The 27,949-nt window shown below is 55.0% G+C and overlaps 1 protein-coding gene across 3 annotated transcripts; it reads left to right on the top strand.

Annotated features, from left to right (window-relative positions):
* Window positions 1-2,531: 2,531 nt before the first annotated feature.
* On the top strand, window positions 2,532-24,414 carry PRX (periaxin). Of its 3 annotated transcripts, XM_077982812.1 has the most exons (8): window positions 3,894-3,952; window positions 8,436-8,599; window positions 9,149-9,192; window positions 9,276-9,374; window positions 9,500-9,625; window positions 14,277-14,433; window positions 19,494-19,690; window positions 20,338-24,414. In XM_077982812.1, exons 5-8 carry the CDS (start codon window positions 9,599-9,601, stop codon window positions 24,214-24,216), a joined length of 4,260 nt encoding a protein of 1,419 aa, XP_077838938.1. In that variant the 5' UTR covers window positions 3,894-3,952; window positions 8,436-8,599; window positions 9,149-9,192; window positions 9,276-9,374; window positions 9,500-9,598; the 3' UTR covers window positions 24,217-24,414. The 3 variants fall into 3 exon arrangements, with proteins under 3 accessions (XP_077838937.1, XP_014979466.2, XP_077838938.1); XM_077982811.1 differs by lacking the exons at window positions 3,894-3,952; window positions 8,436-8,599 and adding an exon at window positions 2,532-2,589; XM_015123980.3 differs by lacking the exon at window positions 8,436-8,599 and having other exon boundaries at window positions 3,666-3,952.
* The last annotated feature ends 3,535 nt before the right edge of the window (window positions 24,415-27,949 follow it).

Genomic DNA, 27,949 nt, shown 5'->3' with positions numbered 1-27,949 from the left:
CCACAGCCGGAACCAGGACACCGGTGCCACCCCCAACTTAGCTTCCCATGGCCACACCCCCTCGGGTAAGGGAAAGCACGACAGAGGGAGAGAGAGAGGGAGAGAGAAATGCACAGACAGAATGAGACAGAAAGAAACCGGGAAAGACACAGAAAGAGAGAATAAGGACAGAGAGAAAGAGAACAGAGAGATACAAAGATAGAGACACACAGAGAGACACACCATTCGTGATAAAAACTCACAACAGGTGAGGTGTGGTGACTCACGCCTATAATCCCAGCTGTTTGGGAGGCCGAGGCGGGTGGATTACCTGAGGTCAGGAGTTCAAGACCAGCCTGGCCAACATGGCAAAACCCCATCTCTGCTAAAAATACAAAATTATCGCTTCTTGGCCTTTTGGCTAAGATCAAGTGTGAAATACAAAACTTAGCTGGGTATCATGGTAGGTGCCTGTAATCCCAGCTACTCGGGAGGCTGAGGCAGGAGAATCTCTTGAACCCAGGGGGCGAAGTTTGCAGTGAGCCGAGATCACGCCACTTCTCTCCAGCCTGGGCGAGAGAGAAGGAAAACTGAAGTCTCAAAAAAAAAAAAAAAGAAAAGAAAAAGAAAAAGAAAACAAAAGAAAAGAACTCACAGCAGGCCGGGGCCTGGCACAGTGGCTCACACCTGTAATGTCAGCACTTTGGGAGGCCAAGGCAGGAGGATCGCTTGAGGCCAGGAGTTTGAGGCCAGCCTGGGCAACATAGTGAGACCTGCATCTCTCAAAAACAAGAAAACAAAGAACTCACAGCAAACTAGGGAAAGGAGCTTCCTTAACCTGAGAAACCGTATCTACAAAACACGGACCGCTAACGTCCTGCTTAATGTCAAAAGGTTAAATGCTCTCTCCTAAGACGGAGAACAAGCAAAGATGTCTGCTCTCTGAGACAAGGGAAGAGAGGGGATGGTATGTACCAGCCTCCCTTTTCTGTTTGACCCTGAGCAGAGAGAGGGGGCTTCCCCACCCTAGCCTGGCTGATAGCTCAGCCTCTTTCTGCCCTCACGTACCTAAAAGCTCAGTGCTATTAATACTATGTCTCTCCAATAGCTCCTCAGGGCCCTCCTCATGGCCCTGCTGACCCCTGGACCTCCTCTTACCTTTCCCTCACACTCTCACCTTAACCATTTCCCCAAAGGGCCTTTGTACAGGCTGTTTCTGCTACCTGAAACACACTGTCATTCCTTCACCACCCATGGCTTTGGGTTAACTCCTATATATCCTCCAGGTGCAAGCTCAAATGCCACTTCCTCCAGGAAGCCCTCTCTGATTTCTCTTCCTAGGCTGGGGCAGGCACCTTTTCTGGACTTCCCCATCAATGCTTTGACCTCTCTGCCTATGGTTGCCCCATCACAACCCTCCTCTTTCTGGGTTTGTTCCCTGCTGGACTGTGAATGGTGTGGACGCAGGCCTGAGCTGTCCCCGTCACACTGTGTCCCCAACACCATCCAGCCTGGGACTGGACACAAGACCAGGTGCTCACTGAATGTTTGCTGACAGTGAATGAAGGCCTGCTCTGTTTCTCACCTCGTCGTTTGCCCACATTTGTCTTTCTGCCTGGAACCCCCTTCCTTCCTTATTTCCTTAGCTCCCTCCTCCTCAATCTTCCAGTTTGACTTCATTTTATTATTATTTAATATGATTATTATTTTGAGACAGAGGCTCACTCTGTCACCCAGGCTGGAGTGCAATGGCACAATCTCGGCTCACTGCAACCTCTGCCTTCCGGGTTTAAGCAATTCTCCTGCCTCAGCCTCTCGAGTAGCTGGGATTACAGGTGCCCGCCACCACGCCCCACTCATTCAGTTTGACTGCAGATATCACCTGCTGCAGGCTCCTTTCCTGAGTCTGCCCCTTCCCCGCTGGGGTGGAGTTAGATCTGTTGATGTCCCCTGTGCCCAGCAAAAGACCTACCACTAAACAGGGCTTGTGAGTGTCTGTTGAATGAATACAGGAACGAAAGAACGTTTGCGTGAATCAATGAAGGAGAGAGAATGCAACGAGGTAAGGGTCTCCTCAGGCCCATCGGGAGCCCCGACCATACCATCCCTTCTACCCCTCCCAGGAGGAGGGCTCTGGCTGGCTTCTGGCCACACCCCAACCTTTGGTTGCTGCCAGGCCTGGAAGGCATTTCCCCGAGCTCAGCACATTCCTGCCTTCCTCGGTGGCTGAGAGTGGGCAGGGGGCATTTCAGAGAGAAGGGAGGGAGGCCCCCAGCATTCCGGGATCCTGCCATCCTGGCCTGGTCCCCCATGCCCTCCGAAGTAGGCCCCAACCCCTTGGTGTGAGATGGGGGACAGGTCTGCAGAGGGGCCACCCAGGCTGGTGTGAGGGACGAGGGTGCCGATGGAGGCCAGGGCTCGGTGTCTGTGCCTGGCTGGACAATGGGGCAGAAGCTGCTGACACGCACTTTGGGGGTAATCCCCCAGCCTCAGCCCAGCCCAGGCTTGGGGCCGGGGTTCAGAGAGCGACGAGCTTCCGAGGCAGCAGCCGGGTGGGTTCAAGTGGTATGTGGGGGTACCTGTGCTCCCTGTGCCGCCCCCCGGGGTCTGGTGAGTCAGGGCAGGCTGGGGGCTGGGCCAGGGTCCAGGGGATGGGGGTGAGGCCTGGTAGCCTTGGCTTGGGAGTCAGGCAGGTCTGGGTTCAAATCTGAGCCCCTGCCAATGACCTGCTATGGTGATCTTGGGAGAGTCACTTACCTTCTCTGAGCCTTCTTGTCTGCAAAGTGGAAGGGGCAGAAGAGTGTAGCAGGGTTTTTCTGGTCCAGGAGAACAGGGGTTGGACCTCAGCTCCACCACTTCCTGGCCACATAGCTATAAATTGGGCATAGCTGGATGCGGTGGCTCACGCCTGTAATCTCAGAACTTTGGGAGGCTGAAGTGTGAAGATCGCTTGAGCCCAGGAGTTCAAGACCAGCCTGGCAACATGGTGAAACTTGGTCTCTACAAAAAATACAAAAATTAGCTGGGCATTGTGGTGCATGCCTGTAGTCCCAGCTACTTGAGGGGGCTGAGTCGGGAGGATTGCTTGAGCCCAGGAGGTTGAGGCTGCAGTGAGCCATGATCACACCACTGCACCCCAACCTGGGCGACAGGGCAAGACCTTGTCTCCAAAAAAAAAAGGGTGTGGAGCATAAGGACCCCATTTTACACCCTTGATTCAAAAGCAGGGCTTGAGCATTGAGCATGGCACTTAGTATATAATAGGTGTCCCCCTAAACAGTAACTCCATTAGACAGAGAACTGGGGGTCCCCTGTACCCAGTTTCACTCAAAAAGGGTCAAAACCCCCCAGCAAGACCAGCCAGCCACTTAATTTGTGTGAAAAATAATACCAAATACTTATTAGTAACCCTCATTCTGTGCCAGGCATTGTTTTACATTTTCAGTCTCTTTTGACTCATTTAATCTTCACCACAACCCCATAAGGTAGGTACTCTTACTATCCACAGAGAGAAGCTGTGACTGGCGGCAGGTCACCCAGCCAGGAAGTGGTCGAGCTGTGATTTGAACCCAAGTTGACAGGGAGAGGGAGTGGAAGGAGTTTACGGTAGAGGCCATTGGCCAGACCGGGGTCCTGGAGCCAGGAAACGGTGGGGCTGGGGTGGGGTCCTGATTCTCCAAGTCGAGGAAGTCAACGTGCAAATCCTTGAAGCTGAGCTCATGGCAGAGGTCTCGGCCCAGGCAAGAGAGAGGCGGCTGGTGGCTGTCTCTTGGCCCCCACCGCTTGCGGATAGATGTTGCTGGAGGAGGGGGATGTTTGTTTCTCCACCACCCACCCTCTGGTGACGTCACACCTCCGCAGCCAATGGCTGGGATCTCTCTCTCCTCCCCCTCCCCATTCCTTTTCCCCCCCAGCCTAGGGCTGGGGCTGACAGACGGGACCAGGAGCTCTTGAGGTGTCTGGAGGCTCAGCGGTAAGAGATCAGCCGGCCAGTCCCTTCCCTGGCCAGGCTGAGACACTGTGGGAATGAGGTTCAGGGTCCCGGGAGGTGCTGGGAGGGGGCCTGGGGGCTCAGGAAGCCATGTGTTGTAGGTGTGTGAAAGGTACAGACTTTGGAGCCAGTGGTTCAAATCCCCTCTCCTCTCCTTTCTGGCTGTGCAGCCTTGGGCAAGATACTTCATCCTTTGTGCCTCTGCTTCCCCATCTCTAAAATGGGCTTATGTCCCCAGGCCACCTCACAAGGCTGGCACCAGAATAAATGAGTTGCTGCTTTTAAAGAGCTAGGGCAGCCGGGAATGGTGGCTCATGCCTATAATCTCAACACTTTGGGAGGCCGAGGCGGGAGGACTGCTTAAGCCCAGGAGTTCGAGACCAGCCTGAGCCACATAGAGAGGCCCCATCTCTACAAAAAAAAAATTTTCTTTTTTTTTAAATTAGCTGGGTATGGTGTTGCATGCCTGTGGTCCCAGCTACTCTGGAGGCTGAGATGGGAGAATGAGTTGGGCCCAGGAGGTTGAGGCTGCAGTGAGCCGTGATCACACCTCTGCACTCCAGTCTCAGTGACAGAGTAAGACCCTGTCTCCAAAAAACAAACAAACAAACAAACAAACACCAGCGCTGGGGCAGAATGTCTGGGGTGGTTCCCTGGAGTAGGGTGCTGGGGAGGCAGCATGGATCCTGTTGGTGGGAGGCTGGTGCCTGAGCTGGGTTTTGTCTCTCAGCCAAAGCTCCCCTTTGGTAGCAGAGAAAGTGGGGGCCACTGAGGAGCAAAGGTTGGATGTGCAACACTGTGAGATGCACAGCCCCCTCCCTCCATACTCTCCCTATTGCTGTCAGAGACGAGTGTATATTAATTGAACACTTACTATATACAAGGGATATTCTAAGCACCTGCTGTTCTCTCACAAATCTTCAAAGCCATTCTTATTGGCTCCATTTTACAGATGGAGAAACTGAGGCCCCAGAGATGAAGGATCTTGCCCAAGTCCTCACACCTGGGAAGTGCTGGAGCAGGGACTAACTGAGGCAGCCAGAGGTCACCGCCTTAACTCCCCCTGACTCCCTAGGTGACCTCGGATAATGTTTAGAGGTCTGGATGAGTCAGCTCAACCCCCGACCCCCATTACTATGGGAGATCACGCTGGTGGCTGGGGAAAGCTGAGGCTCTGAGCAGGCAGGGTTCCCAAGTGAAGTTGGTGGCAGTCACCAGGGAAAGAGGGCCAGAAGGGCAATGCCCTCAGCCGATCCCTCAGCAGCCTCCAAATGACAACCCCTCGCTCCCAGCTGCTCTGAAGGGCATGAGTCGCATCTGAAATGGATATCTCAGTTGTACCCACTCCAGGGAGATGTTACAAAGATTTAAGGAGCCAAGACAGGAAGGATCTTACTTAGCACATCGTAGGTGCTCAAGAAATGGGGACCCTGGGGATTCTGAAAACTCTGGCATATGCCAGGGTCACGCCACAGTAACCGCCCAAGAAATAGGCTGCTGGCACCTGGAGTGTCTGCCTGGTCCCGGTAGATCTGCTCCTAACACAAGGCAGGGACCGCCCCGCCAGGAGCCTCCCCACCCCTCCTTTCCCTCCCTCGTGGGATAGGCAGAGCTGGGAACACAGAGTCCTCTCTGTGGGTTTCCTTCCGAAGCTGCCCCCACCTTACCCCAGGAGCTGGGTACGTGGCTCAGGAAGGGCACAGTTGGGCTAAATATAACTTGGGCTGGGTGCCTGTCCCAGAGAGGGAGGAAGAAGGAGGGTACTCTCTCTTGTCCCTGCCCCGCCTGAACTTCCTGTGCCAGGCTGTGGGCATGACCCTCACAGCCACGGGCCTGGGACAGACAGCTTGTGACCCAGGAGACCCCCTCCACTACCACCACCAAGGTCCAGGCTTCTCATGCCCCCAGCTCAGGACTCTGTGCTGTGTCTCAGTCCTGGGTAAGGGAACTGAGTTCGCTTTCGCACCTGGGCTCAAGAGTCTACTCTGTCACCGTGATCACTGGTCTCTTAACTCTTATTGGCTCATCGGTTAAATGGGGTCCCACGAGGTCAAGTATGTAAAGCACCTGCCTGGCCCAGGCCCGGCACCCGGCCTGGGTGTGCTTCTAGCACCGCTGACCCCCTCCTGCCCAACCCAGCTCCTGCCCCAGTGTGCAGGGCCAACAATGCAAACTAAGGTGAAGCACGGGTGAAGGGCAGGCACGGGTCCTAGTTCTGCCCCTTTCTGGCTGAGTGACCCCTCTGTGAGTCTCAGTTTCCACCCCTGTAACAGCCACAACATCTAGGGTGATTTTGAGGCCTATGGGTGCTAGCACATGGTCCAATTCAGAGGAAATGCCCTAGACATGGCAGACAAGGTCTCGGTGCGGGACCAGCTAATATTAATACTAACCACTCAATACCCATCAGTTGTTATTATGATTGGCCAGCTAAAGCGCTGGAGCTTTTTTTATTTTTATCTTTATTATTTTTTTTTGAGATGGAGTCTCGCTATGTCGCCAGGCTGAAGTGCAGTGGCACGATCTCAGCTCACCACAACCTCCGCCTCCTGGGCTCAAGCGACTCTCCTGCCTCAGCCTCCCGGGTAGCTGGGATTACAGGCGCCCACCACCACGCCTGGCTAATTTTTGTATTTTTAGTAGAAACGGGGTTTCACCATGTTGGCCAGGCTGGTCTCGAACCCCTGACCTCGTGATCCACCCACCTCAGCCTCCCAAAGTGTTGGGATTACAGGCTTGAGCCACGTGCCCGGCCTGCACTAGAGTTTTTAGACAAGTTCAAGTCCTGGCTCAGCCTGGAAGGGGCAGGGGGCTCACAGGAAGGCCACAGAGACCAGGACCCCAGGAGATGCAGAAAGAAGCCCTCTTACACTGTGGGGGGCGTGGGTGCCGTGGGAGTGTTAAGGGGTCCGCATGTCCTCTGTCCTGCCTAGTGATGGGCTATGAAGGGCCATTGTGTGGCCAGGGTGGGTGGGCAGGGGCGGAATGCAAGTGAACAGCAGACGGGCCATTGTGTGAGGGAATGTGCCGCGTGAGGCCTGACCTTTCCCTGTGCAATAGGGGTTGGCGGGTTGGCATGCCAGGTGGGGGCTGTGGGGACAAGCCCAGAGTCGGGGGTTGGGGGAGACAGTATTCATCTCCATTTTCCCAGATGGGACTGGCGGATGGCTGTATGTGAATTTCAGCTATGAGGCCTTGAGCAAGTTCTTTTGGCCTCTCAGGAAATGAGGTTTTCTGAGGTGAGATAGAAGGTGAAGGTCTAGCACGGGGACCGGCAAATACTAACCACTCAGTACCCATCAGTTATTATTACCCAGATAAAGGGCTGGAGCCTTCAGACAAGTTCAAGTCCTGGCTCGACCATTTGTGATCTGGGCTACTGATATCCCTTCCCCCAGCCTCAGTTGTCTCCTCTGTAATGGGCTCAGTAGTAGCTGATTGCACAAGGCTGTGCTGAGGGCCACGTGCAGTGGTGCCTGTGGGGCGCTCGACACAAGGTCAAGGCCATAGGAAGTTCTTAGTAATAATAATGGCCTGACAGGTGCAGTGGCTCATGCCTGTAATCCCAGCTCTCTGGGAGGCCGAGGCGGGTGGATAACCTGAGGTCAGGAGTTCGAGACCAGCCTAGCCAACATGGTGAAACCCCATCTCTATTAAAAATACAAAAAAGTAGCCAGGCGTGGTGGTGGGCGCCTGTAATCCCAGTTACTCGAGAGGCTGAGGCAGGAGAATCACTTGAACCCAGGAAGCAGCGGTTGCAGTGAGCTGAATTCGTACCACTTCACTCCAGCTTGGGCAATAGAGTGAGACTCTGTCTCAAAATAATAATAATAGTAATAATAATAGTAATAATAATAGCAGCAAGTATTTATAAAGCACCTGCCAGGTGCCTGGCACTTTATACTTATTAACTCATTTCATCCTCGGAACAGCCCTGCAAGGTAAGAGCTCTTATTCTCCCCATTTTATGGATGAGGTAACTGAAGCACAGAGAGGTGCTATGATTTGCCCACTGGGAGTACATGGGAGTGGCTATAATTATTTTATAGTGTCGGGAGGCTGAGGCAGGAGGATACATGAGCCCAGGAGTTGGAGATCAGTTTGGGCAACCTAGGGAGACCCCATCTCTATAAATTAATTTTTTTTTTTTTTTTTTTTTGAGACGGAGTCTCGCTCTGTCACCCAGGCTGGAGTGCAGTGGCGCTATCTCGGCTCACTGCAAGCTCCGCCTCCCGGGTTCACGCCATTCTCCGGCCTCAGCCTCCCGAGTAGCTGGGACTACAGGCGCCCGCCACTGCGCCTGGCTAATTTTTTCTATTTTTAGTAGAGACGGGGTTTCACCATGGTCTCGATCTCCTGACCTTGTGATCCGCCCGCCTCGGCCTTCCACAGTGCTGGGATTACAGGCGTGAGCCACCGCGCCCGGCCTATAAATTAATTTTAAAAATTAACCTGGTGTTGCCAGGTGCGGTGGCTCATGCCTGTAATTCCAGCACTTTGGAAGGCCAAGATGGGCAGATCACTTGCAGTCAGGAGTTCAAGACCAGCCTGGCCAACATGGTGAAACTCCGATTCTACTAAAAATACAAAAATTAGCCAGGCATGGTGGTGTGTGCCTGTAGTCCCAAGGTGCGTGCCTGTAGCCCCAACTACTTGGGAGGCTGAGTCAGGAGAATGGCTTGAACCCAGGAGTTGGTGGTTGCAGTGAGCCAAGAGCACACCATTGCACTGCAGCCTGAAACTCTCTCACAAACAAACACACACGTAGCCAGGTGTTGTGGCCTGCACCTGTGGTCCCAGCTACTCAGGAGACCGAGGTGGGAGGATCGCCTGAGCCCAGAGATCGAGGCAGCGGTGTGCTGTGATTGCACCACTGCACTCCAGCCTGGGCAATAGAGCTAGACCCTGTCTCAAAAACCAATTATTTTTTAGTGAGTTTGGCCCCCTCAGTTGGCCAAGATCTTTGGCACAGGGGACCTGCTGCCAGAGAAGCCTCAGAGTCAGTTTTGGCTTTACTGTGTGTTGTCCAGCTGAGTCATCCTGGGTAAAGGTCTTCTGAGGATCAGTTTCCCACCTGCACCATGGGGATAGGGTATCAGCAGAACACAGCAGGGTAAGGCACTCAGGAAGCCATCAGTGGGTGTTAGCCAATAACACTGCTCTCATTCTTCTTCTTAGAGCCCCGGACCCAGGAGGCCCAAGGAGCTGGAGGTGACCCTCAGGTGAGTGCTGGCTGGTGCCACATGCCCCTCCCCACCCCTCCCTCGCCTGCCTAGAGCTTCATGTCCTGGTCTTTCCCTGGCAGGCAGCAAGAACCCCGCGGAAGGGCGTGAGCCCTGCAGACAGCTGTGCGGCACCTCGGGCTGGGCTCCTGTTAGGAGGAAGTGCCTGCGCCCAGGCAGCGGTGAGAGGACAGCTGGGGTGGGGCCCTTCTCCCCTTCCAATACCCACCCTGCTCTCTGCCTGTAAGCATGGCCTCCACCTCTCATCCCCTCCTGGCCTCAAGCCTCCACTGCTGTCCTCCCGCAGGCTCAGAGGCAGCTGCTCCATGCAGAACTGAAGCTGGTTCTGCAGCAGAAAGGGGAGAGGACACAGGAGCCTGGGGTGCAGGTGCCTCCCAGCAACGCCATGGAGGCCAGGAGCCGGAGTGCAGAGGTGAGTGCCCACATGTCCTGCAAGGCGCACTTGAGGACAATGGGGAGGCACAGACTAGGGCAGCAAGGAGGTACTTTCTGGCCTCTCTGTGCCTCATTCTCTCCATCTGTGAAATGGAAATAGTAACAGGGTCCATTTTATGGTTCACTGTGAGGGGAAGAAAATTAACATATGTAATGTCCTTACTGCAGTGTCTGGCACAAACTAAGACTCAAAGCAGTGAATTCATTGGTGCATAAAGGAGCTAAGTTAATAAGGAGCTAAAGAAAATCCAGCAGAAACCCTTCATCAGAAGAGGCAGTAAATGCAGGTGCAGTTACTCAGACCTGGAATTCCAGCACTTTGGGAGGCCGAGACAGGAGGATCACTAGAGCCTGGGAGTTTTGAGACGAGCCTGGGCAACATAGGGAGACCCTGTCTCTACCGGAAAAAAAAATTAGCCAGGTTTAGTGGTGCATTCCTGTAGTCCCAGCTACTCAGGAGGCTGAGGTAGGAGAATCACCTGAACTCAGGAGGCTGAGGTTGCAGTGAGATATGATTGAACCACTGCCTGCCAGCCTGGGTGAAAGAGCAAGATCCTGTTGCATTAAGTCTCCTGTGTGGAAAGAACAAATAAGAAAAATAAAGTAAACAAAAAAAAAGAAAAAAAAGACCCTGTCTAAACACACACACACACACACACACACAAAAACAAAAACAAAAACAAAAACAAAACAAGGGCATATAATGTAGGGATTAAGGACATGGGCTTGGACCCATGGCTTAAATCCCAACCCTACCACTTCAGCTGTGTGGCCCTGGGCAGATGATCTCACCTCTTTGAGCCTCTGTTTCCCTATCAGTGAAATGGAGGTAATGGGGCCGGGCGCAGTGGCTCACACCTGTAATCCCAGCACTTTGGGAGGCCAAGGCGGGCTGATCATTTGAGGTTAGGAGTTCGGGACCAGCCCAGCCAATATGGTGAAACCCCGTCTCTGCTAAAAATACAAAAATTAGCCGGGCATGATGGTGCACGCCTGTAGCCCCAGCTACTCAGGAGGCTGAGGCAGAAGAATCGCTTGAACCCAGGAAGCGGAGGTTGCAGTGAGCCGAAATCATACCATTGCACTCCAGCTTGGGGGTTGCAGCGAGACTCCGTCTCAAAAAAGAAAAAAAAGAAATGGAGGTAATGATCTCCACCTCTGAGAACTCACGCTTGAGCCATTTGCAGAGTCTGATGCTGAGGAAGCCTCTTTGAATGGCAGCTGCTGTCACTGTTACTGAGATGGTGGACTGGCATCGACCGTGTCTTACTGTATGCCAGGCACAGAGCGGGTCTACTCTTATAGGGGCCAAGCTGATACTAGGGGTGAGAGGCAGTAGGTAGAGCGCCAGGAGTTCTCTGCCTACGGGATGGCCTATGGGTTCTGGGGTCACAGACCTAAGGTTAAGGCCCAGCCACTTAACTTGCTACAGGGCATTAGGCAAGTCACTTTATCTCTCTGGGCCTTAGTGTCCACCTCTGTGACTGCCCAAGGCCGTGGGGAGGGGATGAAATGAGATCCTGCAGGCTGGGTTCGGTGGCTCACACCTGTAATCCCAACACTCTGGGAGGCTGAGGCCAGAGGATCCCTTGAGCCCAGGAATTGGAGACCATCCTGGGCAAAACAGTAAGACTCCGACCGACTCTTTTTTTTTTTTTTTTTAGACGGAGTCTTTCTCTTGTCACACAGGCTAGAGTGCAGTGGTGCAATCTTGACTCACTGCAACCTCTGCCTCCCAGGTTCAAGCGATTCTCCTGCCTCAGCCGCCTGAGTAGCTGGGATTACAGGCACCTGCCACCACACCTGGCTAATTTTAGGGCTTTTAGTAGAGACAGGGTTTTGCCATGTTGGCCAGGCTGGTCTCGAACTCCTGACCTCAGGTGATCCGCCCACTTTGGGCTCCCAAAGTGCTGAGATTATAGGCATGAGCCACCGCGCCTGGCCTGAGTCCAACTCTTTTTTTTTTTTTTTTTTTTTTTGAGACAGAGTCTCGCTCTGTCACCCAGGCTGGAGTGCAGTGGCCGGATCTCAGCTCACTACAAGCTCTGCCTCCCAGGTTTACACCATTCTCCCGCCTCAGCCTCCCAAATAGCTGGGACTACAGGCGCCCGCCACCTCGCCCGGCTAGTTTTTTGTATTTTTAGTAGAGACGGGGTTTCACCGTGTTAGCCAGGCTGGTCTCAATCTCCTGACCTCGTGATCTGCCCGTCTCGGCCTCCCAAAGTGCTGGGATGACAGGCTTGAGCCACCGTGCCTGGCCGACTCCAACTCTTAAAAATAAAGAGGCTGGGCACGGTGGCTCATGCCTGTCATCCCAGCATTCTGGGAGGCCGAGGTGGGTGGATCATGAAGTCAAGAGATCAAGATCATCCTGGCCAACATGGTGAAACTCCATCTCTACTAAAAATACAAAAATCAGCTGGGCGTGGTGGCACGTGCCTGTAATCCCAGCTACTCGGGAGGCTGAAGCAGAAGAATCGCTTGAACCTGGGAGGTGGAGGTTGCAGTGAGCTGAGATTGTGCCACTGCACTCCAGCCTGGGTGACAGAGCGAGACTCCGCCTCAAAAAAAAAAAAGAGATCCTGCACATAAAATGCTGAGTCCAGGGCCTGCTGAGCCAAAGGGTGGTACTTGGTGGTCATGCTGTTTTCTGCAGCCCCAGCCACAACTCTTCTTACCCACACTGCCCTGCTCAGCCCCCTAGTCCCTTGGGGCCACTGCTGTGGGGCATCTGGCCTAGACCCGCTCTCCCTCCAAGTCCTGGGCTCAATTCCACTCTGTGCTGGCCCTGATGCGCTGGAAGTGACAGCATCCTCTCAGATCCCTGCTGCAACCTCCTTCCAGTATGCCTATGTCACCCTATTTTGCAGCAGAGAAGTGGGTCCAGAGAGGGCAAGATTCTTCCTAAGACACACAGCAGATTGGATTCCTAGACAGGATCCAGGTTTGTCAGTGCCTCTTCTGGGAAGCCCTATTGTGAATCCCACAGTGGCTTCTGGGCCAGGTCCAATCTGCATCATTTACAGTAAATACCGGGAATGCCATGTCTGCCAGTCCCATTCATTACCCACGCAGACCCCCTTCACTGGATTCCCTCTCCTGTGGGCGTTTCGCAGGTCTTTGGGTCATTGAATTTACAATAGAGCACATTCTCACACAGATTCAAGCCTGCAGGGAGGCAAATCCCACTCCCTGTCCCCCGAATCCCAGACAGCTTGAAGGTCCAGCCAGCCCCTTCCTCAGAATCCCATCCTCAACTATTCTCTTGTTCTGCTATAATTAAAGCCCCTCCCCCATAGTTCAATCCGGCTTGGAGAATATGGGTCTTGGGGCCAGATGCAGTGGCTCATGCCTGTAATCCCAGCACTTTGGGAGGCTGAGACAGGAGGATCTCTTGAGGCCAGGAGTTTGAGGCCAGCCTGGGAAATACGGTGAGACCCCTGTCTCTTTTTTTTTTTTTTTTTTGAGACGGAGTCTCGCTCTGTCGCCCAGGCTGGAGTGCAGTGGCCGGATCTCAGCTCACTGCAAGCTCCGCCTCCCGGGTTTACGCCATTCTCCTGCCTCAGCCTCCCGAGTAGCTGGGACTACAGGCGCCCGCCACCTCGCCCGGCTAGTTTTTTGTATTTTTTTTAGTAGAGACGGGGTTTCACCGTATTAGCCAGGATGGTCTTGATCTCCTGACCTCGTGATCCGCCTGTCTCGGCCTCCCAAAGTGCTGGGATTACAGGCTTGACCCCTGTCTCTTAAAAAGTAAAAATTAAAAATTAGCTGGGCATGGTGGCGCGTGCCTGTGTTCCCAACTACTTGGGAGACTGGAGCGGAAGGGCTGCTTGAGTTTAGGAGGTCGAGGCTGCAGTGAGCCATGATCACACCGCACTCAAGCCTGGGGACAGAGTGAGAGACCCTGTCTCCCCCCACAAAAAAATAATATGGGTCTCCAATCCCAGCTCCAAATAACCCCCCATAAATTCCGGCCACAGTCCTATCTTTGGCACGCTTCTATACCCCATTTGGCTCTTCCTCCCAGGCCTGTGCTCTCCTACCCTTCCTACCCGCACCAACCCCCAGCCCCGCCCTCCCGACCTGACCACGCCCCCACGATCCTGGGCCAATCTCTCAATCACAACTCAAATTCTCTCCAGACCACTCTGACGCAGTCCATCCCCTTACAACCCCGTCTCCTCCCCTAATCCCTTTCGACTGCAGCTCTAGAGCCTCAGAGAAGCCAGCCGGCCCGCGGAGCTGTTTAACGGTTCCGCGGGTCCTAGAAAGCCAGTCGCCCGCGGGCTTGCTTAAAGGGGAGAGGCCGAAGTGGGTGTGTCCCGACGTCGCGGCGCCGAGGGGCGTGTGCCCTGAAGACCCGTTGAACAGCCGCTCCTGGCCGGGCGCGGTGGCTCACGCCTGTAATCCCAGCACTTTGGGAGGCCGAGGCGGGAGGATCGCTTGGGCCGAGGAGGATTTCTAGACCAGCCTGGGCAATGTGGCGAGACCCGCCCCGTCTCTCTATATAAATATATACATATATATGTATATAATATATGTATAGGAGCCACTGTTGAGCGCAATGGTGGGCTCTGGGCGAGGTCTGGCCCTAGAGCCCCAGCACTACACCTCGCCGCCCTCTGCAGGAGCTGAGGCGGGCGGAGTTGGTGGAAATTATCGTGGAGACAGAGGCGCAGACCGGGGTCAGCGGCATCAACGTAGCTGGCGGCGGCAAAGAGGGAATCTTCGTTCGGGAGCTGCGCGAGGACTCACCGGCCGCCAGGAGCCTCAGCCTGCAGGAAGGTGGGCGGGCCCGGGATATGGGGCGGGGGTCGAACTGCGGGGGCGGGGTTAGGAATCTGCCTTGGGTCCAAAGAGAACCTGAAACTGACCAGGGGATGGGGGCGTGACCGGCGACCAGGAGGCGGGGTTAAGGGCTTGGGGCGGGGCTTTGCTGACTTCACAGCGAACTCCAGAGGTTCACTGTCTGGGTGCGAATTCCACATCCCGTTTACTAGCTTGTGATCTTTCTGTGCCTCAGTTTTCTCATCTCTGAAATGGGACTTATTCTAGTATGGGGTTATTATGTATTGTAGATTAAACGAGTCAGTATGTGAAAACACTTAGCACATAGCTAAGTGGCACATAGTGCTTAACTACGTGAGTGCTAGTAAATGTTTTTGTTGTTGGGGCAGGAGAAAAGGGTGGAGTGAGTCACTTGGAGGGGTTGGGAAGAGAAGCTTTGTAAGTGAAGGATGTTTTAGGAAACATAGATGAAGCTGACGTGATTTATTCATGCAACAACTATTTATTAGTGCCTTCTATTTCAGACTTTATTTATTTATTTATTTATTTATTTATTTATTTATTCTGAGACGGAGTTTGTCTCTTGTTGCCCAGGCTGGAGTGCAATGGTGCGATCTCGGCTCACTGCCACCTCCGCCTCCCAGGTTCAAGCGATTCTCCTGCCTCAGCCTCCCAAGTAGCTGGTATTACAGGCGCGGGCCTGTACAGCTGGGCCACCATGCCCAGCTAATTTTTGTATTTTTAGTACAGACGGGGTTTCACCATGTTGGCCAGACTGGTCTCGAACTCCTGACCTCAAATAATCCATCCGCCTCGGTCTCCCAAAGTGCTGGGATTACAGGCGTGAGCCACTGTACCCTGCCCCATTTCAGACATTATCTTAGGTGCTTGGGCTACAGCAGTGAACAAAACAGTGAACAACAGTCCTTGCACTTATGGAGATTACATTCCAGTGGGGAGAGACATATTTAAGCAAATTAAGTAAAATATCTAGTAAATTAGAAAGCAATAAGTGCTACAGTTGCCAGGAGGACAAAATGTGCTACAGCTGCATTTTTAAATGGGGTGGGTTTGGCCAGGTGCGGTGGCTCACGCCTGTAATCCCAACACTTTGGGAGGCCAAGGTGGGCAGATCACCTGAGGTCAGGAGTTCAAGGCCAGTCTGGCCTTGAACTCTGTCTCTACTAAAAATACAAAAATTAGCTGGATGTGGTGGCAGGCGCCTATAATCCCAGTTACTCAGGAGGCTGAGGCAGGAGAATTGCTTGAGGTTGCAATAAGCCAAGTTCGTGCCACTTCACTCCAGCTTGGGTGAAAAAGCAAAACTCCGCCTAAAAAAAAAAAATGGGGTGGACTGGAAAGGGTGAAAAGGCTAAATGAGATAAGGGAACAAGCTATGAGGCCATCTGGAAGAGGGAACAGCTAGCAAAAATGCTCCAAGGTGGGACCATGCCTAGCTTGTGGGAGAAACAGTGAGGAAGCCAGTGTCTATGCAATTGAGTTAGTGAAGAGGGGAGTAAGAGAGGAGCCCAGAGAGGTAAGAGGAGGGCATTTTTTAGAGGGCTTTACAGGACTTTGGCTTTTATTCTGTGAGGGCTGTGAGCAGAGGAGAAACATGAATTGACTGTGCTGAACTGCTGCATTAACAGTAGAGTATGGTCAAGCATGGGGTGGCTCACACCTGTAATCTCAGCACTTTGGGAAGCCAAGGTGGGAGGATCGCTTGAGCCCAGGAGATTGAAGCTGCAATGAGCCATGATCACACCACTGCACTCCAGCCTGGGCAGCAGAGCAAGATTCTGTTTCAAAAACAAAGCCAACAACATCAAACAGTAGGGCAGGGTTAGGAGCAGGGAGACCAACAAGGTGGCTACTGTGATTATCCAGGTAAGAGATGAGGATGCTCAGGACCAAAAGGTTTTGGAGGTATGTATGTATATATATATTCTGGATTCTGGATATATTTTGAAGGAGGAGCTTTGAGGGCTGGATATTAGGTATGATGGAAAGAAAGTTGTCAAGGTTGGATCCAGGGATTTTTGACTAAGGGTGGAGTTGCTGGTCTCTCAAAAGGAGCACACTGAGACTAGCACTCATTTGGAAAAGACCAGGAGTGCAGTTTGAATCTGTTAAAGGAGAGGTGTGGTGTTGGACACCCAAGTGGAGATATGATGGAGATGTTGGATGTGAGTCTAGCGTGGAGGAGAGAGTGCTGGGCTGCAGAGATATGCTCAGCTATTGTTAGCAGATTTATGATCTTTAAACTCCTCAATCTGGATGAGCTTTCCAAGAATTCCCGAGGGGTGGCTTGAGCATGTAGACAGAGAGGAGGTCCAAGTCCTGAGGTCTGGGGTAGTGTGTCTTTAAGAGGCCAGAGAGGCTGGGTGTGGTGGCACGGGGCTGCAGTCGCAGGTACTCAGGAGGCTGAGGCAGGAGGATCGCTTGAGGCTGAAAGTTCAAGGCTGCAGTGATTTGTCATTGCACCAGTGTGCTACAGCCTGGGCGAAAGAGCGAGATCTTGTCTTTGAAAAAAAAAAAAGAGGCTGGGCATGGTGGCTCACGCGTGTAATCCCAGCGCTTTGGAAGGCCAAGGTGGGCAGATCCCCTGAGGTAGGGACTTTTTAGAGGGCTTTACAGGACTTTGGCTTTTATTCTGTGAGGGCTGTGAGCAGAGGAGAAACATGAATTGACTGTGCTGAACTGCTGCATTAACAGTAGAGTATGGTCAAGCATGGGGTGGCTCACACCTGTAATCTCAGCACTTTGGGAAGCCAAGGTGGGAGGATCGCTTGAGCCCGGGAGGGAGTTTGAGACCAGCCTGACCAACATGGAGAAACCCCGTCTCTACTAAAAATACAAAATTAGCCGGGCGTGGTGGCGCGTGCCTGTGGTCCCAGGAGAGTCGCTTGAACCTGGGAGGTAAAAGTTGTGGTGAGCTGTGAAACTCCATCTCAAAAAAGAAAGAAAGAAAGAAGGAAGGGAGGGAGGGAGGGAGAGAAGAAAGAAAGAAAAAGAAAGAAAGAAAGAAAGAGAGAGAGAAATAAAGAAAGAAAAATAGAAAGCAAGCAAGCAAGCAAGCAAGCAAGCTGGGTATAGTGGCTCACGCCTGTAATATCAGCATTTTTGGAGGCTGGGGTGGGAGGATCAGTTGAGCCTAGGAATTTGAGACTGGACTGGGTAACATCAGCCTGGGCAACATAGTGAGACTGTTTATAAAAGAAAAGAAAAGAAAGAAAGAAATCAGGGAGAGAGAAAGCAAACATCTATGGAGACTGACAGGGAACCCCCAGAGAGGCTCCAGAGGGTGTGGCACCTTGGAAGCCAAGGGAAGCAAGTGTATGAGAGAGAGAATGAAGTTAGATCAGATGCTGAGTGGTTTAAGCAGATGAGGCCTGGGACTTGACCCTTAAACTTACTACACAGAGGTCACTGCCTGGGACCTTAAGAGGAGCAGTTCAGATGTGTGTGTGGGAAAGTAGGGTCAGAGGTGTGATTGAAGAACTGGTAACAATGCTACTGGAGAACTCAATACCTTCTGCCTATTAAGGTGAACAGATCAATAGGGCAGGAGCTCCAGGGGAGTGAGGCCATGACAACCTTTTTTTTTTTTTTTTTTTTTGAGACGGAATCTCGCTGTCACCCAGGCTGGAGTGCAGTGGCCGGATCTCAGCTCACTGCAAGCTCCGCCTCCCGGGTTTACGCCATTCTCCTGCCTCAGCCTCCCGAGTAGCTGGGACTACAGACGCCCACTACCTCGCCCGGCTAGTTTTTTGTATTTTTTAGTAGAGACGGGGTTTCACCGTATTAGCCAGGATGGTCTCGATCTCCTGACCTTATGATCCGCCCGTCTCGGCCTCCCAAAGTGCTGGGATTACAGGCTTGAGCCACCGCACCCGGCCTACCTTTTTTTTTTTTGACACGGAGTCTCACTCTGTGGCCCAGGCTGGAGTGTAGTGGCGCCATCTCGGTTCACTGCAAGCTCCTCCTCCCTGCAAGCTCCTCCTCCCAGATTCACGCTATTCTCCTGCCTCAGCCTCCCGGGTAGCTGGGACTACAGGCTCCTGCTACCACACCCAGCTAATTTTTTTTTTTTTTTTTGTATTTTTAGTAGAGACGGGGTTTCACCGTGTTAGCCAGGATGGTCTCGATCTCCTGACCTCGTGATCCGCCCGCCTCGGCCTCCCAAAGTGTTGGGATTACAGGCGTGAGCCACCGCGCCCAGTCGACAACCTTTCTTATGGGAGAAATAATAATGTTTGTATGCTGATGGGAATAATGTAGACGAGAAGGACAACTGATGATATGGGAAGAGGAGAGAATTGCTGGAGGATGTCCCTGAGAAGGCGGTGGAGGGATTGCCCTGAGCTAGGAGTGGGGTTAGTTCATCCCCAGAAACAGGAAGGAGAAAGGGGGTGAACAGACAATGTGGGAGCTTCTGGAAGTTCTCTTCTGATTCTGTTCTCTCGGTAAAAGAAACAAAGTCAGGGCCGGGCGCGGTGGCTCACGCCTGTAATCCCAGCACTTTGGGAGGCCGAGACGGGCGGATCACGAGGTCAGGAGATCGAGACCATCCTGGCTAACACGGTGAAACCCCGTCTCTACTAAAAAGAAGTACAAAAAACTAGCCGGGCGAGGTGGCGGGCGCCTGTAGTCCCAGCTACTCGGGAGGCTGAGGCGGGAGAATGGCGTAAACCCGGGAGGCGGAGCTTGCAGTGAGCGGAGATCCGGCCACTGCACTCCAGCCTGGGCGACAGAGCGAGACTCCGTCTCAAAAAAAAAAAAAGAAACAAAGTCAGTATCTGAAACGTAAGGATGGGTAGGGGAGCGACAAGGTGCGGGCGTGACCTGAGAGGGCGCGGCTTTGTTCATTGCAGGGGGCGGGGATAAGGTCATAGGGCAGGACTAGCGTAACTGGGACTCGATCCTGCCCTGGGGACTGGAGAGACTAAAATTTGGGGCGGAGCCTCACCGCGGGGGGCTCCGCGCAAGTGGGCAGAAGTAGGCCCGGGTGGAGCCCGGAGATGCCCACGTGCTGCGCACCTCCACCTCGCCCGCAGGGGACCAGCTGCTGAGTGCCCGAGTGTTCTTCGAGAACTTCAAGTACGAGGACGCACTACGCCTGCTGCAATGCGCCGAGCCTTACAAAGTCTCCTTCTGCCTGAAGCGCACTGTGCCCACCGGGGACCTGGCGCTGCGGCCTGGGACCGTGTCTGGCTACGAGATCAAGGGCCCGCGGGCCAAGGTGGCCAAGCTGGTACGCGTGCTTAGCCCGGCCCCGGCCCTGGACTGCCCCAGCGATCCGGTCTCTGCGCCGTGAGCCCCATTCCCCGCCACCATGGGCCAGCCTTGCCCTCTGTCTTGTCACTAACCCAAGCTAATCCCACCCTCTGCCCCTTCCTCTCTGCCCCAAACTCTTCCCCGGGGAGGGGGACAAACCCACCCCAGCCCAGGGCCCTCACCCACCTCGGAGAGGCGTCCCCACCATCGGATCCAGGCTTGCTAGGGGTCCTGACTAGGCTACTTGGAACCAGGGAAGCCAGATTCCAGCCTGAGTGCGGCCCAATTACGGCTGAGTGGCCCTGGACAAATTTATTTCCCTCCCTGGGCCTCAGCTTCCCCATCTCTAGAATGAGGATGTTGGGGAAAATCCCAGATCAGGACCTAGAAGTCTTGGGTCCCAGTCCCTATACTCCTGTTGACTCATTTGGAGATTCTAGATGGCTGCTTGCCTTCCTGGGCACTCATGGTGAAAAGACAGGCAAGAAGTGGGGATGATGCTTGGGGGACAAGATACTTGACCCAGGGTATCCCCAGCCTGGTCCAATACCAGGTGGGGCTTTTCCTGTCCACTCCCAGCCTCCCACTGTCCCACCGCCTCCCGCCTCTCTCCTCTTTCCCCAGAACATCCAGAGTCTGTCCCCTGTGAAGAAGAAGAAGATGGTGCCTGGGGCTCTGGGGGTCCCCGCTGACCTGGCCCCTGTTGACGTCGAGTTCTCCTTTCCCAAGTTCTCCCGCCTGCGCCGAGGCCTCAAAGCTGAGGCTGCCAAGGGTCCTGTCCCGGCTGCCCCTGCCCGCCGGCGCCTCCAGCTGCCTCGGCTGCGTGTACGAGAAGTGGCCGAAGAGGCTCAGGCAGCCCGGCTGGCCGCTGCTGCTCCTCCCCCCAGGAAGGCCAAGGTGGAGGCCGAGGTGGCTGCAGGGGCTCGTTTCACAGCCCCTCAGGTGGAGCTGGTTGGGCCCCGGCTGCCAGGGGCCGAGGTGGGTGTCCCCCAGGTCTCAGCCCCCAAGGCTGCCCCCTCTGCAGAGGCAGCTGGTGGCTTTGCCCTCCACCTACCAACCCTTGGGCTCGGAGCCCCGGCTCCGCCTGCTGTGGAGGCTCCAGCCGTGGGGATCCAGGTCCCCCAGGTGGAGCTGCCTGCCTTACCCTCACTGCCCGCTCTGCCTCCACTTCCCTGCCTAGAGACCCGGGAAGGGGCTGTGTCGGTAGTAGTGCCCACCCTGGATGTGGCAGCACCGACTGTGGGGATGGACCTGGCCTTGCCGGGTGCAGAGGTGGAGGCCCGGGGAGAGGCACCTGAGGTGGCCCTGAAGATGCCCCGCCTTAGTTTCCCCCGATTTGGGGCTCGAGCAAAGGAAGTTGCTGAGGCCAAGGTAGCCAAGGGCATCCCTGAGGCCAGGGTGAAAGGTCCCAGACTTCGAATGCCCACCTTTGGGCTTTCCCTCTTGGAGCCCCGGCCTGCTGCTCCTGAAGTTGTAGAGAGCAAGCTGAAGCTGCCCACCATCAAGATGCCCTCCCTTGGCATCGGAGTGTCAGGGCCTGAGGTCAAGGTGCCCAAGGGACCTGAAGTGAAGCTCCCCAAGGCTCCTGAGGTCAAGCTTCCAAAAGTGCCCGAGGCAGCTCTTCCAGAGGTTCGACTCCCAGAGGTGGAGCTCCCCAAGGTGTCAGAGATGAAGCTCCCAAAGGTGCCAGAGATGGCTGTGCCGGAGGTGCGGCTTCCAGAGGTGCAGCTGCCGAAAGTCCCAGAGATGAAACTCCCAAAGGTGCCAGAGATGGCTGTGCCAGAGGTGCGGCTTCCAGAGGTGCAGCTGCCCAAAGTGTCAGAGATGAAACTCCCAAAGGTGCCAGAGATGGCTGTGCCAGAGGTGCGGCTTCCAGAGGTGCAGCTGCCCAAAGTGTCAGAGATGAAACTCCCAAAGGTGCCAGAGATGGCTGTGCCGGAGGTGCGGCTTCCAGAGGTGCAGCTGCCGAAAGTCCCAGAGATGAAAGTCCCTGAGATGAAGCTTCCAAAGGTGCCTGAGATGAAACTTCCTGAAATGAAACTCCCCGAAGTGAAACTCCCGAAGGTGCCTGAGATGGCCGTGCCCGATGTTCACCTCCCAGAGGTGCAGCTGCCGAAAGCCCCAGAGATGAAACTCCCTAAAATGCCCGAGATGGCTGTGCCAGAGGTTCGACTCCCCGAGGTGCAGCTGCCAAAAGTCTCAGAGATGAAACTCCCCAAGGTGCCTGAGATGGCCGTGCCCGATGTACACCTCCCAGAGGTGCAGCTGCCCAAGGTCTCCGAAATGAAAGTCCCTGACGTGAAGCTCCCGGAGGTAAAACTCCCCAAGGTGCCTGAGATGGCCGTGCCCGATGTGCACCTCCCCGAGGTGCAGCTGCCGAAAGTGTCAGAGATTCGGATGCCGGAAGTGCAACTACCGAAGGTTCCCGATGTGCATCTTCCGAAGGCACCAGAGGTGAAGCTGCCTAGGGCTCCAGAGGTGCAGCTAAAGGCCGCCAAGGCAGAGCAGGCAGAAGGGATGGAATTTGGCTTCAAGATGCCCAAGATGACCATGCCCAAGCTAGGGAGGGCAGAGTCCCCGTCACGGGGAAAGCCAGGCGAGGCGGGTGCTGAGGTCTCAGGGAAGCTGGTAACACTTCCCTGTCTGCAGCCAGAGGTGGATGGTGAGGCTCATGTGGGTGTCCCCTCTCTCACTCTGCCCTCAGTGGAGCTAGACCTACCAGGAGCCCTTGGCCTGGAGAGGCAGGTCCCAGCCACTGAAATGGGCAAGGTAGAGCGGGTGGAGGGCCCCGAGGTCAGGGAAGTGGGCTTCCGAGTGCCCTCTGTTGAAATTGTCACTCCACAGCTGCCCGCTGTGGAAATTGAGGAAGGGCGGCTGGAGATGATGGAGATGAAAGTCAAGCCCTCTTCCAAGTTCTCCTTACCTAAGTTTGGACTCTCAGGGCCAAAGGTGGCTAAGGCAGAGGCTGAGGGGCCTGGGCGAGCCACCAAGCTGAAGGTATCCAAGTTTGCCATCTCACTCCCCAAGGCTCGGGTGGGGGCTGAGGCTGAGGCCAAAGGGGCTGGGGAGGCAGGCCTGCTGCCTGCCCTCGATCTGTCCATCCCACAGCTCAGCCTGGATGCCCACCTGCCCTCAGGCAAGGCAGAGGTGGCAGGGGCCGACCTCAAGGTCAAGGGGCCCAGGTTTGCTCTGCCCAAGTTTGGGGTCAGAGGCCGGGACACTGAGGCAGCAGAACTAGTGCCGGGGATGGCTGAGTTGGAGGGCAAGGGCTGGGGCTGGGATGGGAGGGTGAAGATGCCCAAGCTGAAGATGCCCTCCTTTGGGCTGGCTCGAGGGAAGGAAGCAGAAGTTCAAGGTGAGCGTGCCAGCCCGGGGGAAAAGGCTGAGTCCACGGCTGTGCAGCTTAAGATCCCCGAGGTGGAGCTGGTCACACTGGGCGCCCAGGAGGAAGGGAAGGCAGAGGGGGCTGTGGCCGTCAGTGGAATGCAGCTGTCAGGCCTGAAGGTGTCCACAGCCAGGCAGGTGGTCACCGAGGGCCATGAGGCGGGGCTGAGGATGCCTCCGCTGGGCATCTCCCTGCCCCAGGTGGAGCTGACCGGCTTTGGGGAGGTGGGTACCCCAGGGCAGCAAGCTGAGAGTACGGCCCCTTCAGCAGAGGACACAGCAGGCTGCAGGGTTCAGGTGCCCCAGGTGACCCTGTCTCTGCCTGGAGCCCAGGTTGCAGGTGGGGAGCTGTTGGTGGGTGAGGGTGTCTTCAAGATGCCCACCGTGACAGTGCCCCAGCTTGAGCTGGACGTGGGGCTAAGCCGAGAGGCACAGGCAGGCGAGGTGGCCACAGGCAAGGGTGGGCTGAGGCTGAAGTTGCCCACACTGGGGACTGGAGCTGGGGTGGGGGGCGAGAGTGCTGAGGAGCAGCCCCCAGGGGACGAGCGTACCTTCCGCCTCTCACTGCCCGACGTGGAGCTCTCACCACCCGGGGGCAACCACGCCGAGTACCAGGTGGCAGACGGGGAGGGGGAGGCTGGACACAAGCTCAAGGTACGGCTGCCCCGGTTTGGCCTGGCGTGGGCCAAAGAGGGGGCCGAGGAGGGTGAGAAGGCCAAGAGCCCCAAACTCAGGCTGCCCCGAGTGGGCTTCAGCCAAAGTGAGATGGTCACTGGGGAAGGCTCCCCAAGCCCCGAGGAGGAGGAGGAGGAAGAGGGCAGTGGGGAAGGGGCCTTGGGGCGCAGGGGCCGGGTCCGGGTCTGCTTGCCACGTGTAGGCCTGGCGGCCCCTTCTAAAGCCTCTCGGGGGCAGGAGGGCGACGCAGCTCCCAAGTGCCCCGTCAGAGAGAAGTCACCCAAGTTCCGCTTCCCCAGGGTGTCCCTAAGCCCCAAGGCCCGGAGTGGGAGTGGGGACCAGGAAGAAGGTGGATTCCGGGTGCGGCTGCCCAGTGTGGGGTTTTCAGAGACAGGGGCTCCAGGCCCGGCCAGGATGGAGGGGGCTCAGGCTGCGGCCGTCTGAAGCCCCTGGGCAGATGGGGATCCCTTCTTGCCTTCCTTTCTCTACCCCCTCGCTGTTGTGTGTGTGATAACTAGCACTAACCCTAAGAGGGCTGGGAGGTGGGTGACTGACCATGGCCGGCGGGGAGGCCTGCTCCTGTCTCTCTGGCAGGAGTGCCTGTACCCCACCAAGCCATGTGAATAAAATAATCCGGAAGTAGCTGTGTATTCGTCTCCTCTGTGTGCATGGGGGTGGGGAGGGGCAGGAGTGGGTATAGGGAAGATGCAGAGAAGGCAGTCTCCAAAGAGGAGGTTCTAGGGGTCACTTGAGCCTGGCCTGAGGGGAACCTCTGGTGTGAGGGGAAAAACAGGTCATACCTGGTCTGAGAAGAGTCAGGGCGGGTTGGGCGCAGTGGCTCACACCTGTAATCCCAGCACTTGGGAGGCCAAAGCAGGAGGATTGCTTGAGCCTAGGAGTTTAAGACCAGCAAACACAGAGAAACCTCATCTCTACAAAAAATAGCCAGGCATGATGGCCTGTGCCTGTAATCCCAGCTAGTCAGGAGGCTGAGGTAGGAGGATCACTTGAGCCCGGGAGGTCGAGGCTGCAGTGAACCATGATGGCGCCCCTGCACTCCAGCCTGGGCAACAGAGCCAGACTCTGTTTCAACAAAAACAACAACAAAGAGTCAGGGTGGCCTTGGGGCAGGCCCTGGTGGGAAGGGAGACGTCCCTAGCCCTTGAGAATTCCCAGGGGTTGTTAAAGAGGACTCTGGGACATTCCCTGGCAGAGCACAGCTTCGGGATCCCTCTGCCAGGGAGCCTGCCTGTCCTGGGGGACCCACTCCTACCAGGCTGGTTGCTCCCCACCTGCCCTCTGCCAGCGTGGGCACTTCTGCACATCCTGGCCTTCTGTTTGCTGTCTGGCTGGTTTGACTGCCTTGTCCACTCTGGCCCCACCCAGGAAGGCGGCTCCTGCTCCCCTCTTTAGGATCTGGGTTCAAAGCCTCTACCCCAAACACACAGCTGCCTCTTGGAACTAGGTCCCAGGGTCCTCAGCACCCGTCAGTGCTGGTCTCAGCTCCCAGGGACCATGGGCCATCCATCCCTGTCATCCCAATTCAGGATCTAAGTCCCCAGCCTCCCACCAGGGCCTCCAGCCTCCTCCACGTCCTCTCTCTGATGTCCCACACTGGACTAAGGAGACTCAACATCCAGTCCTGAGTCTCACCCCGACAGCCCCCCACTCTCGTCACATCTCCCTATCCTGTCTCATTGGATGAGGGGCCTGGCAGAATCCCCCCCTCACTTGAGTACCTTGTCCCTTCAAGCCGGCCCTCCTCGGGTCACTGTCTCACCACACACTTTTCCTTTGCTCCCACCAAATATGGCGGGAGTTATCTACGCTCATGGTGCACACCCATTTCCAAGATCCCAACATTTGGGATTTTCCTCCTACCTTGTCTGTGTCAGCAGTGACCTCCCCGTGGCCATGCCTGAGGGTTTCCTTTGTCTCTCTTGTCCTGACTCTTCAAGGCCCCTTCGATCTTCCTGACACCTGCTCCTCTCTTCCCCACACCTCTCTCTCCCCGTGCTCCTTGGGCACTCGAGGTTCCTCCCGGGCCCTTGTCCGCCCCCACACCCTCCCTGGGGTGCGTCACCACCCCCCCCCAATGGCTTCTACGCCTCCTCTCTGTGCTGACAACTCCCAGACTCTCTCCTGCATCCCTTTGGGGACCCAGCAGCTTCTGCACGCCTTCCCGGGAGGTCTCCCGGTCTTTAGGAGGTTGTGTGGGTGGTGGTTCAGAGCTTGGTGCTGGAACCAGGCTGCTCAGGGTCAGAGGCTGTTTCTGGCAGTCACTTGGGTGACCTTAGGCATTTTATTTTATTTTTTATGTATTTATTTTAACTTTTTGAGACAGAGTCTCACTCTGTCGCCCATGCTGGAGTGCAGTGGTGCAATCTTGGCTCGCTGCAACCTCCGCCTCCCAGGTTCAAGCGATTCTCATACCTCAGCCTCCTGACATCAGCCTCCAGAGTAGCTGGGACTACAGGTGTGCACCACCACGCTCAGCTAATTTTTGTATTTTTAGTGGAGATGGGGTTTCGTCATGTTAGCCAGGCTGGTCTCAAACTCTTGACCTCGGGTGATCTGCCCACCTTGGTCTCTCAAAGTGCTGGGATTACAGGCGTGAGCCACCGCTCCTGGCCAGGCACTTTAAAAACTTCTTTGTACTTTGATTTTCTCTTCCATAAAATCCCTACTTTGTATGTTGTAAGGATCAGATAAGACTTCTAAAGCACTTCATCCTTGTTTAAATGTTTTGATGTTAAGTTTTCTTTTACTTTTTTTTTTTGAGACGGAGTTTCCCTCTTGTTGCCCAGGCTGGAGTGCAATGGCGCGATCTTGGCTCACCGCAACCTCCACCTCCGGGGTTAAAGCGATTCTCCTGCCTCAGCCTCCTGAGTAGCTGGGACTACAGGCATGCGCCACCACACCTGGCTAATTTTGTATTTTTAGTAGAGACGGGGTTTCTCCATGTTGGTCAGGCTGGTCTGGAACTCCCGACCTCAGGTGATCCACCTGCCTCGGCCTCCCAAAGTGCTGGGATTACAGGCATGAGCCACTTGAACCCGGCCCAGTGTTAAATATTCTAATTTGGCTGGAGTGGTGGCTCATGCCTACAATCCCAGCACTTTGGAAGGTTGAGGCAGGAGGATCACTTGAGGCCAGGAGGATCATTTGAGACCAGCCTGGACAACATGGTGAGACCCCATTTCTACAAAAAATTAAAAGATAAATAAAAATAAACACTTTTTTTTTTTTTTTTTTTTTTGAAACTGAGTCTTGCTCTGTCACCCAGGCTGGAGTGCAGTGGTGCGATCTCGGCTCACTGCAATCTCCACCTCCTGGGTTCAAGCTGTTCTTCTGCCTCAGCCTCCCGAGTAGCTGGGACTACAGGCACCCACCACTATGCCCGGCTAATTTTTAGTATTTTTAGTACAGACAGGGTTTCACCATGTTAGCCAGGATGGTCTCGATCTCCTGACCTCATGATCCGCCCTCCTCAGCCTCCCAAAGTGCTGGGATTACAGGTGTGACCCACCGCACCCAGCCAAAAATAAATACATTTTCTAATTTGGCCTCAACATCTCCCCCAAGCTGCTCCTTATCCATGTCCATTTCTCAGGGACTGCCTCTGCATGTCAGAGCCTTGGGCCTGGTCTTAGACAGCTCCCGCCTTTCCCCCAACCTGTCAGTCTCACGGCTGCTCCTTCTGGCCTTGGGAGTGTCTCATTCACTGGCCTCGCCCTGCCCTCCCTAACCTCTCCCATCTGTGCCCTGTCCTGGACTCTTTCCCTGGCTTGGGGCTTCCACTGTTACCCGCTCCAACCTATCCTTTTTCATACAGTAACTTTCTGACACTCATATCTGACCCTGTCCTCCCCTGCTCAAAGCCCTTCTGTGGCTCCCCAGTGCCCTCAGAACAGAGTCCAAACTCCTTAGCCTGGCATTCAGGGCCTTTTATCCCTCATGCCACAGCAGTCACAGGCTGGGACAGGAGTTTTCTGAACACAGACACCCACACATCACATCTCCCAAGCTCAAGAAGCCCACCTTTCCTCACTCCTGCCTTATACCCATTCCTGTATGACCAAGGCCCACGATTAGACTCCCCTCTGTCAACACTTCACCTGTTTGGTCTTTGCAAGGTTCCACGACTGGGCGGGGGAGGGGGGGCCCAGCCTGGCAC

This window comes from Macaca mulatta, chromosome 19 (assembly GCF_049350105.2).
Source record: "Macaca mulatta isolate MMU2019108-1 chromosome 19, T2T-MMU8v2.0, whole genome shotgun sequence".
Classification (NCBI taxonomy): domain Eukaryota; kingdom Metazoa; phylum Chordata; class Mammalia; order Primates; family Cercopithecidae; genus Macaca; species Macaca mulatta.
The sequence above is the reverse complement of the archived record's forward strand: the minus strand, read 5'-3'. Positions and strand labels throughout refer to the sequence as shown.

Bases quoted from the DNA above. Each gene is read 5' to 3' on its own strand.
- PRX (XM_077982811.1), top strand. From the start codon at position 2,547: ATGTGGGGGTACCTGTGCTCCCTGTGCCGCCCCCCGGGGTCTG. The intron at 9,626-14,276 runs GTGAGTGCCCAC...CGCCCTCTGCAG, and splicing joins CCAGGAGCCGGAGTGCAGAG to GAGCTGAGGCGGGCGGAGTT. The intron at 14,434-19,493 runs GTGGGCGGGCCC...CCTCGCCCGCAG, and splicing joins GAGCCTCAGCCTGCAGGAAG to GGGACCAGCTGCTGAGTGCC.